General features: G+C 37.0%; 1 protein-coding gene across 16 annotated transcripts in view; it reads right to left on the bottom strand.

The window, feature by feature from the left end:
- Nucleotides 1-15,915, bottom strand: part of ADGRV1 (adhesion G protein-coupled receptor V1) — a 304,201-nt gene that overhangs the window by 260,692 nt on the left and 27,594 nt on the right. For 15 of the 16 annotated variants that reach the window (XM_054186136.1, XM_054186133.1, XM_054186132.1 and 12 more), the window contains 8 exons: nt 14,139-14,288; nt 12,867-12,962; nt 11,693-11,797; nt 10,223-10,336; nt 6,837-7,402; nt 5,252-5,522; nt 3,529-3,858; nt 175-351 (listed from right to left, as the gene is read on the bottom strand). In XM_054186136.1, the coding sequence (XP_054042111.1) occupies nt 175-351; nt 3,529-3,858; nt 5,252-5,522; nt 6,837-7,402; nt 10,223-10,336; nt 11,693-11,797; nt 12,867-12,962; nt 14,139-14,288 (1,809 nt within the window). The remainder of the gene's footprint in view (nt 1-174; nt 352-3,528; nt 3,859-5,251; nt 5,523-6,836; nt 7,403-10,222; nt 10,337-11,692; nt 11,798-12,866; nt 12,963-14,138; nt 14,289-15,915) is intronic. The other variant, XM_054186147.1, reaches the window with a different exon arrangement.

Below are 15,915 nucleotides of genomic sequence, written 5' to 3' on the forward strand. Positions count from 1 at the left end.
TTTTTGCCTTCCTGTTTTTTTTTTTTTTTAAGGAGAGGAATATTTGAGATCAGGCAGAACTCAGAGGGAGGATTTTCCTCACATTAACTTTCAAATGTTACACTGACTATAGCAAACTTTGCTTTCTCCAAATAAATTTTCCATACTAACGGACAATAAAAAAGGTTTACTTACCACTGTAGCAGGGGAAACTTCTGGCTCAGAAAGAATAATTGGAAGATTGCTAATAAAGCCTATTTCTCCATTTGCAATATCTGGAGTAATCCTCAGAGAAATATTTCGAATCTCACCTAATCTAGGACTCACAGGTGGGATTAGAGGAATTCTATTCACCAGTTCAACTTTTTCCAGCTGTAGGAGAAAGTAAGAAAAAATTAGGAAATTAGAAGCCTTAGTACCAAATTGGAACAATTCTGACGTTTCAGAATAAGTTTCATATGTGGGGAACAAAACATCTCCAGAACAAATTTATCTTTCTGGCAATATTGCTGCTACAAAAATGTGTAAGTAGATGTGTCAAAGAAAATGACGTGGTTATTGTTGAGCTCTGAATGGTACACCTCTCAGACTGATCATGTTCATTTACACAACTAGATGTATATAGGGGGAGAATGAACCTTCTAGATCGCCCGATTCCACACTAGACCTGTGAATAACACTACTGATTCGACAAGTGGCCCAAGCTACGGTCCTAACTTCATTTTTTGTGCCATGCGTTGATAAAAATCAGCAGAAGTCACTGGAACCATAACAATTTACAGCCTCTGATGAAGCCAAAGAACAATCAGTCTTTTTTCCTCTCTCTTTAAGGATTTTTCTATTTATAATAACTAACACATTAGAATTGCATTCAGAATTGAAATGCAGTATGCAGTTTCTAAACTGACATAGTACGGAAAGCAGGACTTGTCTGGTAAATATTTCTTTCCAATATAATTCTGTCTACATCCATCACTATAATGTTTCCATAACTGATTTGCTATACTTCTGCACACATTTCACTGAGGCATGAACAATGGCAACCACCTTTCACTGCCACAAGGGTGTTTTTTGCTTGGAGTTATCAGATGTTATCAAACAGTTAAGGTTTTATTGGAGGGGAAAGTGGCCTTACTTAAATCCATATAGTGATCACAAATCACCGCTTCAACTGCTGATTTTTAAAGTCCTTCGAAAGTCCTTTTAAAGTCCTTCTTAAAATCAACTTACATAAAAGACTTGGGCTGTAACATACTTTCTTCCACCATTGCTTGAGTAACACACAAAAATATTCATGCACATTTTATTTGATGAGAGATGGAAGTGTTTTACAAATACCGTATTCAGTAGTTGACTCTCAACCATACCAGTCATTTATCGAGAATCTGAGGAACAGATGGTGGGACTGTTTGTTTTGCTAGTTTTCTAACCTATCTTTTAGATCCTGCAATTAACAGTATGCAGGTGGACCGCTATGTGGTTGTTAGCTCAGTAAAGTTTCTGAAATATTACACAGCTGAAACAGTACAGGACAGTAACTCTGAGACAAAAGTAGTAATTAATGAAGAAGCAAGGCTGTGTTTTTTTCCTTCAGTGTTTCCTCTTAAAACAAATCAGTTCATGAGGAAAAAAGAATGCATTGTGAACTGAACAATAATGACGAGTAGCTTATTAAATTAGTTAATCTTCCTGTCCATACCAAAACCCGCACCTCAGACTACAGTAGGTTATTTAATTAAAGATGTCATGGCAGAATGCTAATCTCACTTTTCCAGTTGCTCTATCCATTCTCTAGCTGCGTTTAAGCTTCATTTCCTCCTCCACTCCTCCTCCCCCGATTCCTGCGCTGATCCTTCATTGTGCCTAGTACAAACGCTGTAATCTTCTCATTCTAAACATGTTCACTGAGATTATCGTTTATTCACAAAGTAGAAGGATTGTCATAGTGATAAATGGGGGTATTTTTCTTCCTTCTCTATGAGTTTCTAAATGAATTTTCTGTGCTGGAAAGCCCCTCTGATTTTGTTTATTCAAACAAAAAGATTTTTATGGTTCATGGAGAAAGTACAGACCATTCACCCCTCCGCCTCCCTGGAATCCGCAGTTTGAAAAGCCAGGCAAAGTGCCTGCATTCTGAAATACTTATCGTATGTGTGTCTTGTCCATAGCCCACTCTGCAATGTGATTTATAATGTATCATTTTAAAGGGGCTTGGAATTAGATATTTCAATTCTTCTGTAGATCTTTAGGGTCCCGTAAAACATACCAACCTATTCTAGTATTCCAGAACACAATTCGCTACCTAACTGTGAATGCCAAAAATTGCATACTAGTGAAACAATAAGAGAACGTGGGGAGAAGGAGGTGGAGAGAAGAAATCTTTTCAAGGTCCCAGTAGTAATTAATACATCTTTAGTAGACTGCTAAGTTAAAGAAAAAACCTGGCAAATTTTAGATCTATGGGTTTAATATCAATGTCTTAATTTGAACACTCTAAAGACATCTGATTTAAAATTAAAAGATTAAAATGAACTAAGAAATGCCTCTAAAGGAACTAAGAAGAGCCTCTCTGATTTGCGCTTTGGATGTGCCAAGTCATCCTTTCGTGTATCAAGATCACTATTTGGGCTCTTCATCCCAGATGACCAGAGTGGCACAATGAACCACAGCAAGTAGAGATTATTGGGCTTCATTAACTGCACATGAGAAAATAATGATAATAAATACCAATGACAATGCCCAGGATCTTCCACAGCAATATAGCTGAACTATATCTTGCTAAAAATGTAAGCAAACTTGGATTTCTCCAGTGAAAAATGAAAGCCCTCACTGGAAAGTGGAAATTCTTTCTTTAGATATTTTTGCTGAAAATCCAGTTTTCCATCAAAAACAGAGTTTTAGTGCATTTTTCTAGCCAGTTCTAATTAGCAATGACAGAACTTCCCTTCTTACAAATTCAGTTAGAAACAAAAGAGGAAAAACCCCAAAAGGGGCAGCAAGGAACACTATACAGAAAAATTGGAAAAAATACTTTTATGTTCTCTGGCCAAATTCATATATAAATGAAATATCATATATGGTTGACTATTTAAAAATTATATATACTTGTTTGTCATTTCTAAAATTTGTCATGGTTCTGTAATTCAACTTTAAGAACCGTAATTTGGTTAAATTGAAAGTCAAGGGGTAGACAGAGAAACACACCTAAAAGTTAAGTAACTTCTGCAAGACTGATCTCATTTTGTTAAATTCCATGATTAAAACCTGAATCCTGTTACAAGAGTCTATTTTCTAAAAAATGCATAATTAGTAAATAATGATTAGGAATAGAGCTTTTTATGGCATATTTATGGAAGCTGTCTCTAAATAAGAAAGTTTTCTTAGCTACGGAGATCATAATGTTTTGTTCTGGGTTTTTGTTTTGTTTTGTTTTGTTTTGTTTTAACAGGTACGGGCATTTTAACTAAGTTAAAAGGGAAAGAGCCACTACAAATTATATCCTTTATATTACGTGGGCTAAAAAACCACACCAAAACACAACTGAGATACCTGTACAAGGAAATGAGCACCATTTTGAAGAAATGCATCATTTCTTATTGGTATATTTAGAGTGTCTTGTGTTTTTCCTTCTGGAAACATGAGAATGCTTCTTCTAGACATATTTAGAATGCCATCTTTCGCTCTCTCGGGATCCAGAGCTCCAGCTGGAATATACAGTGCAGTATAAACCAACTGCACATCCCCAACTGTTCCTCTCTCCCTTACAAAACTCAAGGATAAAAAGCGTCCCGTTGGATTACTTTCAATCTTCTGATTCTCCAAAGGATAAAATTTTATTAGGCCATAAACATCATCACTGTCCTGAATGTAAAACAGAAGCTGCAAAACAGAAAAGAGCATCACTTACTCTGTGCTACGGTTACTTTATACCATAGTTTTCATGCTTTCACGAAAGCACGTCCTGACTGTCACCATACATTTTTCTCCTTAGTGAATTGGCACTCAGGAAAGAAATCAGATTGACAGCCCCAAAGTATTCTTTGTACACAAGCAGCGCAACACTGACTGTGGCAACTTTCCCACTATGCATCATCCATGTGCCAGAATGAGCTCTGAATAACTGATTTTTTGGTTCAGCAGCCAAAGTGAATAATTTAAAAATGTTTCAGATCGTGAAAAATTTCATTTTATTCACCAAGTTCATTCCAATCGTTTTTGAGAAAGACCAAGTAGGGACTTGAGTCACAGAACTGCCAGCAATGCTAGCCACCCTTTATTTAACAGTTCAGAGGTCACAGTCTTAATCACCAACCCCTCCTCTTGAAGCTGTTACTCTGTGTAAGACATTCCAATAATCATTAAGACAGCAAGTGAGCAAGGGAAAATTAACATTCCTGCTTTCTCTTAGCAAGCAGTCACTCAAGACAGCACTTATGCAATCCTGTGTATCATGGGAATAATCTAAGCTGAATGCTACCGTATTAAAAAGGTCTGGCTTTGTATGTTATACCAACCCAAATACTTGGATATGGCTCTATATACTAAGATCATATTCAGGATTAATTTGTTTGATTTATATTCAAATGGCGAGCAGGGCGAGGGGGGGATTCTGCCCCTCTGCTCCGCTCTGTGAGACCCCCCTGCAGTGCTGCCTCCAGCCCTGGGGCACCAACAGCAGAAGGACACGGAGCTGTTGGAGCGGGGCCAGAGGAGGCCCCGGAGATGCTGGGAGGGCTGGAGCCCCTCTGCTGTGGGGACAGGCTGAGAGAGCTGGGGGGGTTCAGCCTGGAGAAGTGAAGGCGCCAGGGAGACCTTCCAGCCCCTTCCAGTCCCTAAAGGGGCTCCCGGAAAGCTGGGGAGCGGCACTTCATCAGGGAATGGAGTGATAGGACTAGGGGCAATGGTTTTAAACTGGAAGAGGGGAGATTTAGATGAGATATGAGGAAGAAATTCTTTGGTGTGAGGGTGGTGAGCCCCTGGCCCAGGTTGCCCAGAGAAGCTGTGGCTGCCCCATCCCTGGAGGGGTTCAAGGCCAGGTTGGACGGGGCTTGGAGCAACCTGGGCTGGTGGGAGGTGTCCCTGCCCAGGGCAGGGGGTGGCACTGGGTGGGCTTTAAGGTCCCGTCCAACCCAAACCATTCTATGATTCTGTGATATTCAAGATCAAACCCTTTAGCCAGTTTGGCCAATCAGTCAATGTTACCAAAACTGGTAAGGTCCCTACTTGTTAGCTATTATTACCTTCTCCAAAATAATTCTAAAAGCAAACTTACCTCAGATGGTTCACTGACTTCTGCACCTCCCTGTATTGTATGAGCTAAGAGTTTCAGAAGATAGGGCTCTGCCTCTTCTGGTATATCGTCATTAATAATGTTCAGAGGAAGTGTGACCAGCATCTGTCCCTGATCAAAACATATCTCCCCGGTCTCTGGAATGAGGTCTGCAGTGACAGGTGAGGGATCACTGCTATTTCGGATTATAACCCAGGTAACAGAAACATTTCCATGTGTTCCACCATTTCTTACAATCGTGATCCCTTCAAACCTACAGTTTTGAATGAAAACAAAACCCCATGATATAAAATTAGAATTAATATTGGCTTGCTTAGTTATTGACTCCCTGAAAGATTTACACTGACTTCAGTGGAATAAATGCTATTTGATATCATTGGAATAAACTGATATTTGATATCAGTGGAATAAATTTGTATTTGAGTGAGGGCTTAAAGTTTGTGAAATCATAACACACATCTAAGATTTTTCTTAGAGTGCTTACTCATGAGCTCTCTGTAATGTCTCTAAAGATATTTGTTTGAACTCATTCTATTTACAGTGAGAAAGATACCGAGAAGTGAAGATTTGGCATGTTTTATATTTGTCTTGAGAAATGCATGTCAAATTTCTGAAAATTTTTTCTTAATTAACTTACTTTCTACACCACTTTATAAACTATATCAGAATACACTTGGCAGGTATGAACATTTAAATAATGATCCTGGATGAACTATTTGCCTCTGTACTGAAATATTAAGCTATTGATATTTATGATACTGGAAATGTCATGTTTCCTGCATCTGACAAGCAGATGACTACAACAAAAAGTCTGGGAATCATGAGTTACAAACATTTAGAAAGCAAGATTTATTTCTTTACTGCTCATAAGAAAGAAAGATAAATACTGAAGCGCTGGGCTCTACGTACTGTAAAATATTCTTTCTAAACTGTTCACAGTATGATAGCTTGATGCATTGCCTGTTTCTCTGGGGATGAACCACATCAATAGCTAGCAATGGACATTTTTATTGAGACTGTCAATAGTCTAGCATCAGTCCTGCCTATAAAATTTGTACAGAGCTTTAATTTTAATCTCTCTGTAAAATTAGAAATATTTAACTTATTTGTAAGTTTAAGGTAAGTATTTCATGGGAGACACTCAACACCTTTTTTTTTTTTTTAAACAGAGACCGATTTTATATATAGTAAATACCAAAATTTACCAGGGAAGGCAGCCAGAAAACTGTTTCCCACCTGTATGAACTGATGTGTGGCAGCATCATGACTGCATTGATCCTGCCTTTAGATTAAGGGTTTTTCAGTATTCTGATAATGTGATTTAATATTTACAGTTTTTACATACAGTTCATAAATATAAAAATAGTTCCTATATAATTAGACATCCCCGCTTCCTTGAAATCTTTGCAGATTATAGTTGATAATAATAACAACATATTAAGTGATTTCTACATTATATTTTCAGTAGTAATTTTACAATTACTTTCAATGAAATCCTAAAGATGCTTAACAATGCCAAACAAATCTCTTAAACTGACTAGATACTAAATTTGAAGATTTGTAGTACCTTGAAATTTGGTCTTCATCAATGATAACAGTCTGAGCCAACAGGATACTGTTGACTGATAGTACTCCATAGGGTTTATCGTTCGGTTGGATGGTGACGTGAACAACAGATGGATTAACCAAAACAGCGTCTCCCTGCAAAGTGTCCTTAAGCAGCATAATCTGAAAGGTCTCAGCAATTTCTGGTATGGCATCATCAAGGATCTTAAATTTCATATATGTTTCATGAACTAGAGGCGGGAAAACAATAGTTGTATTTGGCTGTAGATCGAGGAAGTCTACGTTAAGCTGTGCATGTGCTGTTGAATTCCCAGTTATGATGGCGTAACTGACAGAGACTTCATGTTCATCAGGTCCAATTAATTTTCCACTGGCATCCTTACCACGAACCACCTGAATTGTGACCACATCGACTTCCTCAGGCACCATGTAAGCACTCTGAACAAAACGCACCGGACTGTCATTTTTCTTAATATTAATCTGAACAGAATCTTTTGTGTTGTTGATTTCAGCCCCTCCCTCCACGCTCCGCAGATGAACAACAAACAATTCATCATTTTCAGGTATCTGGAAAAATAATGTTAGCAACCAGGTGTAAGTCCCATTTCAAATACATGCAGAACACTTACTGAGAAATACGTTTTATGTATTTCGCAGAAAAGGGAAATAATACAAACTTCACAGCGCATTTCATATTAAAACAAACAGGAGAGAAGTCTTTCTTTTAACTTTGGCTGAAAATCCCTTCTCAAAATTGAACGTTTGCATTTTATAAAACACTCTTCTGTGCTCTGGCAATATGAAAAAGGGTGGAAAGCCAAACAAAAGCAAAACTAAAACTATGCAAGAATCAGAAAAAGCTGGGTCTGTCCAATTTGAGACTATGAGGAGATCCAACCTCTACTTTTGGAAGCCATCTCTATTTGGAAACAAATGTTTCTCCCAGTTATTTCGATTTACATCTTGATTTTCTGATGTCGATACTGATTAACCTCTATGCACACCTGAGATAATACAGGAACAACATATGGACACAACCTACCTTGGCCCATCCGTTCCTATACGCCTGGAAAAGGAACACTTCCTACATTCAGATACACCCACATCCCCTAGAAAAATTTCCGTCACAGATCTGAAAGTGTTTTCTGGTGCTCAGCAATTAATTAGGCTTTGGCACTCATACAAGATGGCTGTTTAAAGCTACATTTTACTTGTAGGTATTTCTTCTCCAATAACTGATGCAACAGACAATAAAGAATGGCTTATAAACAGCAAATTACAGTACTTAAGGATGAGAGTTTTGCTTTGGATTGACACATTTTATTCCCCAAATCTTGAGCTGCTAAACCTATTTAAATGAAAAATAAGATTACTTTCTTAATACATAGAGGTAAAAAAGTAAATCTTTAAAAATTATTTATCATCTTTGCATCTCATCCTGGAAACTTACTTGCTTCTGAGAGGAACACCAGGACATAATTATTTATTTTTTACTAATGGCAATACTCAATTATAAAGTTGACAAATCCTTTTCATGCACTTTATTATTTACTGAGCTAAAAAAGTTCTGAAAACCCTGCTGCCCAATATTTCTTCTCTCTCACACTCATTTGTTAATTGGCCACCCTCAGATCCTTTTCTAGGGCTAAGACATTGGGTATGCAACTGCCTTTGTAGCTGATGCCAATTCTCTCCCTTGTTTGGTTCGTAGCACTTAAACTTGCATAATGTTATTGACTGATGGAGGGGTTTTTGTCAACATGAGATCTGGAAGTTCTCAGTCACCCCTCTCCTATACTGAGGTACGACACAGTTATTTTACCTTATTAGAATAGATGCTAACTTACGTTTTTCTCAGTTCACTAATTAATATACCATCTTGCAACATAAAAATATACATTTAAGAGAGAGTGAAAACTTCTTGTTGTAGTTTACATCTTAGTATCTCATATGAATGGGACATTCTGTAGCATCATGATTGACCAATAAAAAAAAAAAACAGTCAAACTTCAAAGACAACAGTATAAAGGATTTCCAGTGCTGCCTCGCCTCTTTTCATTTTCTCTTAACAAAGTTCCCATTATTCCTCACTAAAAAAGGAAATGTATACAACAAAAGTACTACAAATGTAGTGCTGCGGAGATCAGATCTTTGGTCCCCTGATTTCTGTAGGAAAAGTGCCACCCAATTCAGAAAAATACTTGTTTCATTGTTTTTCCTAACTTCAGATCCTGAAAGCTCAAACTAAGTTCTGAGACTACCACTGGATTCTTGTGCATTCCATTATCATCATCAATAAAGGTTTTTTACACAAAATTAATCTTTCACGTACACCTATGAAAGTCTTTTACGCAGTGCACCAGCCACACCTTTACAGATCGAACTTTGAGAAACAGAACTTTGAGAGCATTTCTCAGAGGGGAATAAAGAAACATCAGATCCTCCCAAAAAGCCTGAAGATTTCTTTCTATGTTTAAGTCACAGAAATGCTACATCTAATCTGAAGGAGATGTTTCTATACATCAGTCTAGTACAGTTCATGCTCTTCACAAGACTGATCATTTGTTTGAGGAACCTTTTCTATTTTAGAAGTAATTTTTTTTTTTTTTCTACCGAGAAACATAGCTATATAAAAACATAAATTTTTTTCAATCTATCTTTTCTCTGTGAATATTCAGTATTATATTCTTTCTTTAGTGGCAAACATAACATGTCTGCTCTTCACATGAATGAGGGCCAATCAAGTTAAAACAAAGAATAAACTAGATTCTTACGCACTGTTAACTGAAGGCAGAGGAGCTGCACAGGCATCACTGAGGATGCAATCAAAAAAGCAACATGTAAGCAATGTCATGATTGGGTTCCTTTTGCCTAAACACTTAATAAAGACAAAAGGGAGAGCCCGAGTTCATTATGCAAACACAACCTGAATTTGCAAGGCAGACAATTAGGGAAAAGCAGAGCACACTTAAAAAGAAATACAGAAAAGTTAAATATAGAAAGGACAGCCTAATAGATAAACCTATATTTAGTTCAAGAACATCATCCTTGGCCATACAACAAGGACCTCAGTATTCCATCTCAAAAAAATTATAATGCTTTTCTGATTATTTGTACATTTACTGCAGTAGCACCTAACAGGACTAGTCAGAGGAGCCAGGATATGTTCAGAAACTAAAAATATTCACTGATGAGAATTACAAAGGTAGCATTAGAAGGAGTAAAAAATAAGAGCTCACACAGCCAAAATTTAACATCACTTTAAGTAGAAGCACTTTTAACCTAATTTAAATCAAGCATTTTTGTGACTTACTACTCTAAGTCTCTGCAGAACAGCAGCTAAGCTTCTACATATCTAAACCAAAAATTAAGTCAGCTGGTTCTTACCTGATCATCAAGCACTGTTAAATTATAAATCAGCATTGATCTCCCAGGGGTAAATGTAATATTTCCCCTAGGTGGACATAAGTCTTCTTCAGCTGGGTTTGGTCCATCTTCTATCTGCAAAGAATTGATTTTTACAACCAGAAATATATAAACCAGGAATACAAACCCAGTACAAGTATAATAATCAATATACAGTGTGTGTGACATACAGAACAAATGACACTATTCAGTCATCTCCTGCACACACAGGCGCACACAGTCAGTTGTGAAAATCTTCTCTTTTTTTGTCAGATGGAGTAAGTCAGAGTAACCACCCTGAAGAAATCACATTTTGCCAGAAAAAGAGAAAGAAAATTACTTCCATATAGGCCTATAAGGACTCTTTGGTGTCTACTGACGCCTAATTGACTTTTTCAAATAACAGAAACGATACTCATTCTAATTTAATTTAAATCACTACTATTTCATAATAAGTTCCAAGAAAATATAATAGCAGTTACTGGCTTTGTACTCAACTTGTGAGATTAAGGATATTATATTTAATTGTGAAACCTAAAAGACTAGGAAGCCACTTAGAGGCAATACGGGGTTTGTTTTTTTTAGAAAATCTTGTAAATTTTTTTCAACATATGTATATAAACTACACTGTGAGATAATCAGTAATCTGCACTGATTAACTGTGCCGATAACAAAATTTATTGGACCTTAAAACGAATATATCTACAATGAGTTACACGGAGGATCTCATTCTGTACTTTAACTATACATGCCATATTTAGCATGCAATAAAATCCAGTACAAATCTTTTCAGATGTTGACAGGTCTAGATTATACCCTTGATGATGTATAAGACCAGACAAATGATAAATAAATAACCATACATATGATTTTAAAGTATGTAATAGAATTGGAGCTAGATAAGAAAAAAACCAACGCAACAAACAATAAAGGCAATAACTGTATCACATTCAAATCAAGTACATACGTAACGGCCTAAATATTCAATGAGTGGTTTAGTTTCTGGGGATTCAAAATGCAGTCTTACAGATACAGAATTTCACTAAATACTGAGCTCTCATACTTACATGTTCAAAGTTGGCATAAGCATTAAAGATGTTTGTTTGTAAAATACAGATAAAATCTGAAGAAATACTAAATAAGATGTTTCCTGCATACTTAAAACACATTGTTTTCTATTAATAGAAAACTAATGCCACCTCAAATATCTCCCCGAATGACAGAGAATACTCAGTTTTCTCTAATATCTCTTAATTTTTCCACGAATTAAACAGCCAGATAATGACACTATTTTCCATTTGACAGGTAATATCTTTCCATTTTATGAAGCAAATTGAACAAATGTAGACATAGGTATTTTTCCCCTCTTTCACTTTTACAAACACTTTCATAAATTATGGCCTCGCAGTTTCACTCAACGACTAAGCTATGAAGCCTTTTTGATAAACTCACCTCAAAAGTTACGGTGACCGTCCCGTAGGTTCCCCTCTCCCTAATTAGAGTGAGAGGCACAAATTCATTTCTGCCCCTGGGCTCATTCACTGTGATTAAGGCAGACTAATGAGGAAGGAAAAGGACAGGCAATCAGGCACAGATCAAATATCACAGCAGAAGGAAGAAACTGTTACCATAGAAATACCAAACTCCCACAGACAAGTTAATCCAATCTGCAAACCAGTCCACTGATGGCATACATTTCCTAGCAACCAATTAGTTCAGCTAATAAAAAGCTTGAAGGATTTCAGATAAAAAAAATTATCATAAGTTATGCAAGCAGGGTGGGGGTTGTTTTGTAAATTAACGTAGCCAATATACACAAAGCACTGACGTATTGGCACTGGTATTTATAGGAGAACGTAACCGTGTTAAAAACAGGTTTTCTCCATTAAAAAGTAATTTGTTAGATAGCTAGTTGTAAGTGGACTCTGTCTATCAAACTGTTGCAGGCGAAAGATTTCAAAGAATCACACTAATTCAGGGACCAGCATGGCTTAGTACTGTGGTCCTCAAAATTTCTCATGTTCTTGTGCTTTATCAGGCAAGTCCTCTACAAAAATTATATTGCCATAATGCTGGTGATAAGCTATAGCTTCTCTTTTGACTAACACAACCTCTATATTACTGCAAAAATCCTCCACACCACTAGAGCCACACCAGTGTCTTATCGCAGAGGGTGTTACACAGTGCCTCTATCATGATAGTGTTCTCTCAGGTTGAGAGTTAAGAATAAAATTGCTCACTAAAGATGGAAGACAGTGAATATTCTCAAGGTTTCCAAATCGCATCTTTAACTCCTCACTTCTTCCATACTATACCAACATCTTCATTTACAGATGAGGGGCAGCGAGACTGAACTTCTTAGAAATTTTATAATTAAGATGAGCAGCATGGATATTCATCCAAGCATGAGGGTCTCAGGCTACGTCTCAACACCTAAAAGCGTGCAGAAGTATTAAAGCTGTATATATGTATGAACGACATGTATGAATCACCTCTAGAGATGTTTTCAAAGATGTAACTCAGCATTAGCTTTCAAGGGATTCAGTTAAACAACTAACCAGCATCTTTGAAAATTTCACCTTTATGCTTTCTAAAATTTTCACATGTACCATATAAAAAGCCATACCATGTTAAAAGAAATTATTCCAAAGGCATTGTCATTTGATAAGATTGTTACAGTGACAGATTTGGGTGAGCCAAGCTTTATCCTTGCAGATGGTTTCTAAAATTAACAAAACAAAATAAGATATTAAATACTGTGATGGGCAATAAATACACATTTTGATTTTACTGTCTTTTAAGAGTAAATATTAGCCTATGACAAATTGTATGTCTTTTTATTATATACCGCAATGGAAGTTATTTAAAGCAACAGAATGCAAAAAAATAATTCTTAATTGCTGAGGAAATACACTCTATAAAGTCAACAACAAAGTGCTTGAAACAAACTTAGTAAATCATTAATCATAATTTGGCAATCTATTAACGACACCATCACAAGAGGGAACTAGGTATGAAGCATTTATCACTGCCAGGAACCCCAAAGTTGTTCTTTTTTTTTTCCTAACACTGAAACTTTGAAGCTACTGTACTGAGACACCAGCTAAGGGAAACAAATCTTGACAGTGTTGTAAAAATGAGCTACTACATTAAAAATCAAAGGAAGAAGGAAAGGAGAATATACAATTTTATATTCACTGCAAACACCCCCTGGGTTGTGTAATAATTGGCAATAAAATATAAACTTTATCTTTACTGAACCAGCATCAAACTTAGTCATGAACTGTTACCTAAAAAAAAAAAAGTGAATGCAAAGTCCTCTCCTGTACCATGACTTCTGTGAGACAGAACAATATGAGGAGACTTACTGGCAAGTATTTAAAAAATTGTTTGTTTTCAGGGAAGTCTCCTTTACCCTCTGCTTCCAGACAAGTGGAAGTCATCCTCTTTCTTTTGCCATTTCCACCCTCTCTTCCAGCTATGGTCTATGCAGGAAAACAGGAAAGGCTGAGAGTCTCTCCACAATCTAACTCTTCTGGGCTCTAGTCGACCTTCAAACATCTGCAGCTGAATGCAGTGACCACTGAAGGTTCAGACTATGTCTGTACTGCACAGCAACATCACACGGAAACACCCGCAGGAATGGCAAAACCTTCTAAAGAGCAGGAAGCACCATCATAGAATCATAGAATGGTTTTAGTTGGAAAGGACCTTAAAGCTCAGCTAGTTGCAACCCGGCTAGTTCCACCCTGGCTAGTCTCCAAATTTCAGTTCCTACCTGTTAGGATTCAGACTCACAAGCAGTACAACTACATTGAAATCTATGGATTACCATTCATTTATGTCACGTCACCCACTGCTTTCTGGGGAACAGATAAATTAAACAACTGGGACTTACTGGTAGTGTCAAGTAAAATGTGAATGTCTCATCAGCCTCTGGAAGATCATCATCACAGACAGATATATACGCTGTTCGGTTTGTTTCTGTATCAGGTATAAATGCAGCTGCATATGTGTCAAAAAAGTCTCCTGTGTCTTCTCCATCAATCTGCAATAAATACACAATTGAATGCCACCTCCTTCTTCCTCCACCGTCTTCTATAATATTATTCTGGAGTCATTTAACAGACTTCACACACTCTTCTTGGCACGTAATTCTTTCCACAATTTCCCCTGCTGTCACACAGCTAATTTCTGGACAGAAGGTATAGGTAATAGCCCCTTGTACCCATGCTCAGTAACCAGGAAACATAAAAAAAACCCAAACAAAACAAACACGACACTTTATTCAGAACCATTTATGACTTCCTTCCTTGCAACTGGGGATCTTTTGCATAATGCACGATATGACCAGTTTTTTAATGGAAAAGCTATTCCTAGCACACATCTGTGCTCATAATACCCTACCTGAATTAAACTTACCTAAAGAGCTAACTGCCCTCTGCCTTCCTGTCTCACTCTAGGCACTAGAAGGAGATGAACGTTTAACCTAGGTTAACATTTTAACTGCCAAAGTTGGCAAGAGGAATTCTTCTATAATGAACAGCCCTGCTTTCGTTTCAGTCAACAAAAGAAAATCCCCCCGATTCTACTGTAAGTAAGGTGGTTAGAGGAGAGATCACAAAGGCTGCGGCATCAGGACTAAGGTTAAGTGTGCATTTGGAAGCTGAGACTAGATGGAGAGAAGCAACTCAACACCAGCACAGCTGCCACACCTGAATCTACCACCCTTATAGGCACTAAACACTTAAATGAACCTCATGAAAAAGGCTATTCTTCATTTGAGACGAGTGAAATTAGAAGTTCAATGAAGAGGAAAAGTATGTAAGGTATTTTTGTGGCTGTCATCTATCATTGGACATACTGGCAACTCCTTCTTATCTATCTGAGCCAACACTAGACTTACCAAAAAGCTCTTACAAAACCAGGCTATAAACATCTTCCTGAAAAAGTGCTCTAAATATCCGTGTCAGAAACAAAACTTTGAATTGTAGGTCCTTAATAAGGAAACTAAGTTACTCTGCTTGTTACACCAGTAAAGAGCCCTAGTTTCCAATTACATTTTCTCAAGGTTTTCTCCTCAGACATTAATAAAGTGTGAAATCCCTACAGATCAAGTTCTATTCCTTGTAATTTCAAAGACATGTATTTTTCATATGCAGTTACAGGAGACAGTAGATAGTTTCTTTTGCCCAGAGACTACAGAAATTCATAAGCAGTATGTCTCCAATACACTGGTGTGTTCTCATGTGGTACTCATGCCATGTAGCATCTTGCTCCAACCACCTATGGTACAGCACACCCGAAGGGATTTAAACTTCTAAAGAGATACAATTGAGATCATAGCTAATAACAGCTAAGAAATAAAGGAAATAACGTAAAAATACTCACTCTGATCTCCCAATGAATTGAACAATGTAATTTTTAAAATTCATATGTAAATCTGATGCAAACAGTGGAGTAGCTATTAAACTGCAGGTTCTAAAGCGACGTGGAAAAGGAAAAATTGCTATATATCCACATTTTCAGTATGAACTCACAGCCACAATCAAAATCAAACAAGCATATCAGTTTGGACTTCTACCTGAGCAGTAGGAGCTGTCTCCTTGAGGAGATGTTTATACTATTATTCTGAAACCACTGATGCAGCCAGCAGGAATTTAGGCAGTTACAGA

Source organism: Rissa tridactyla, chromosome Z (assembly GCF_028500815.1).
Source record: "Rissa tridactyla isolate bRisTri1 chromosome Z, bRisTri1.patW.cur.20221130, whole genome shotgun sequence".
Classification (NCBI taxonomy): domain Eukaryota; kingdom Metazoa; phylum Chordata; class Aves; order Charadriiformes; family Laridae; genus Rissa; species Rissa tridactyla.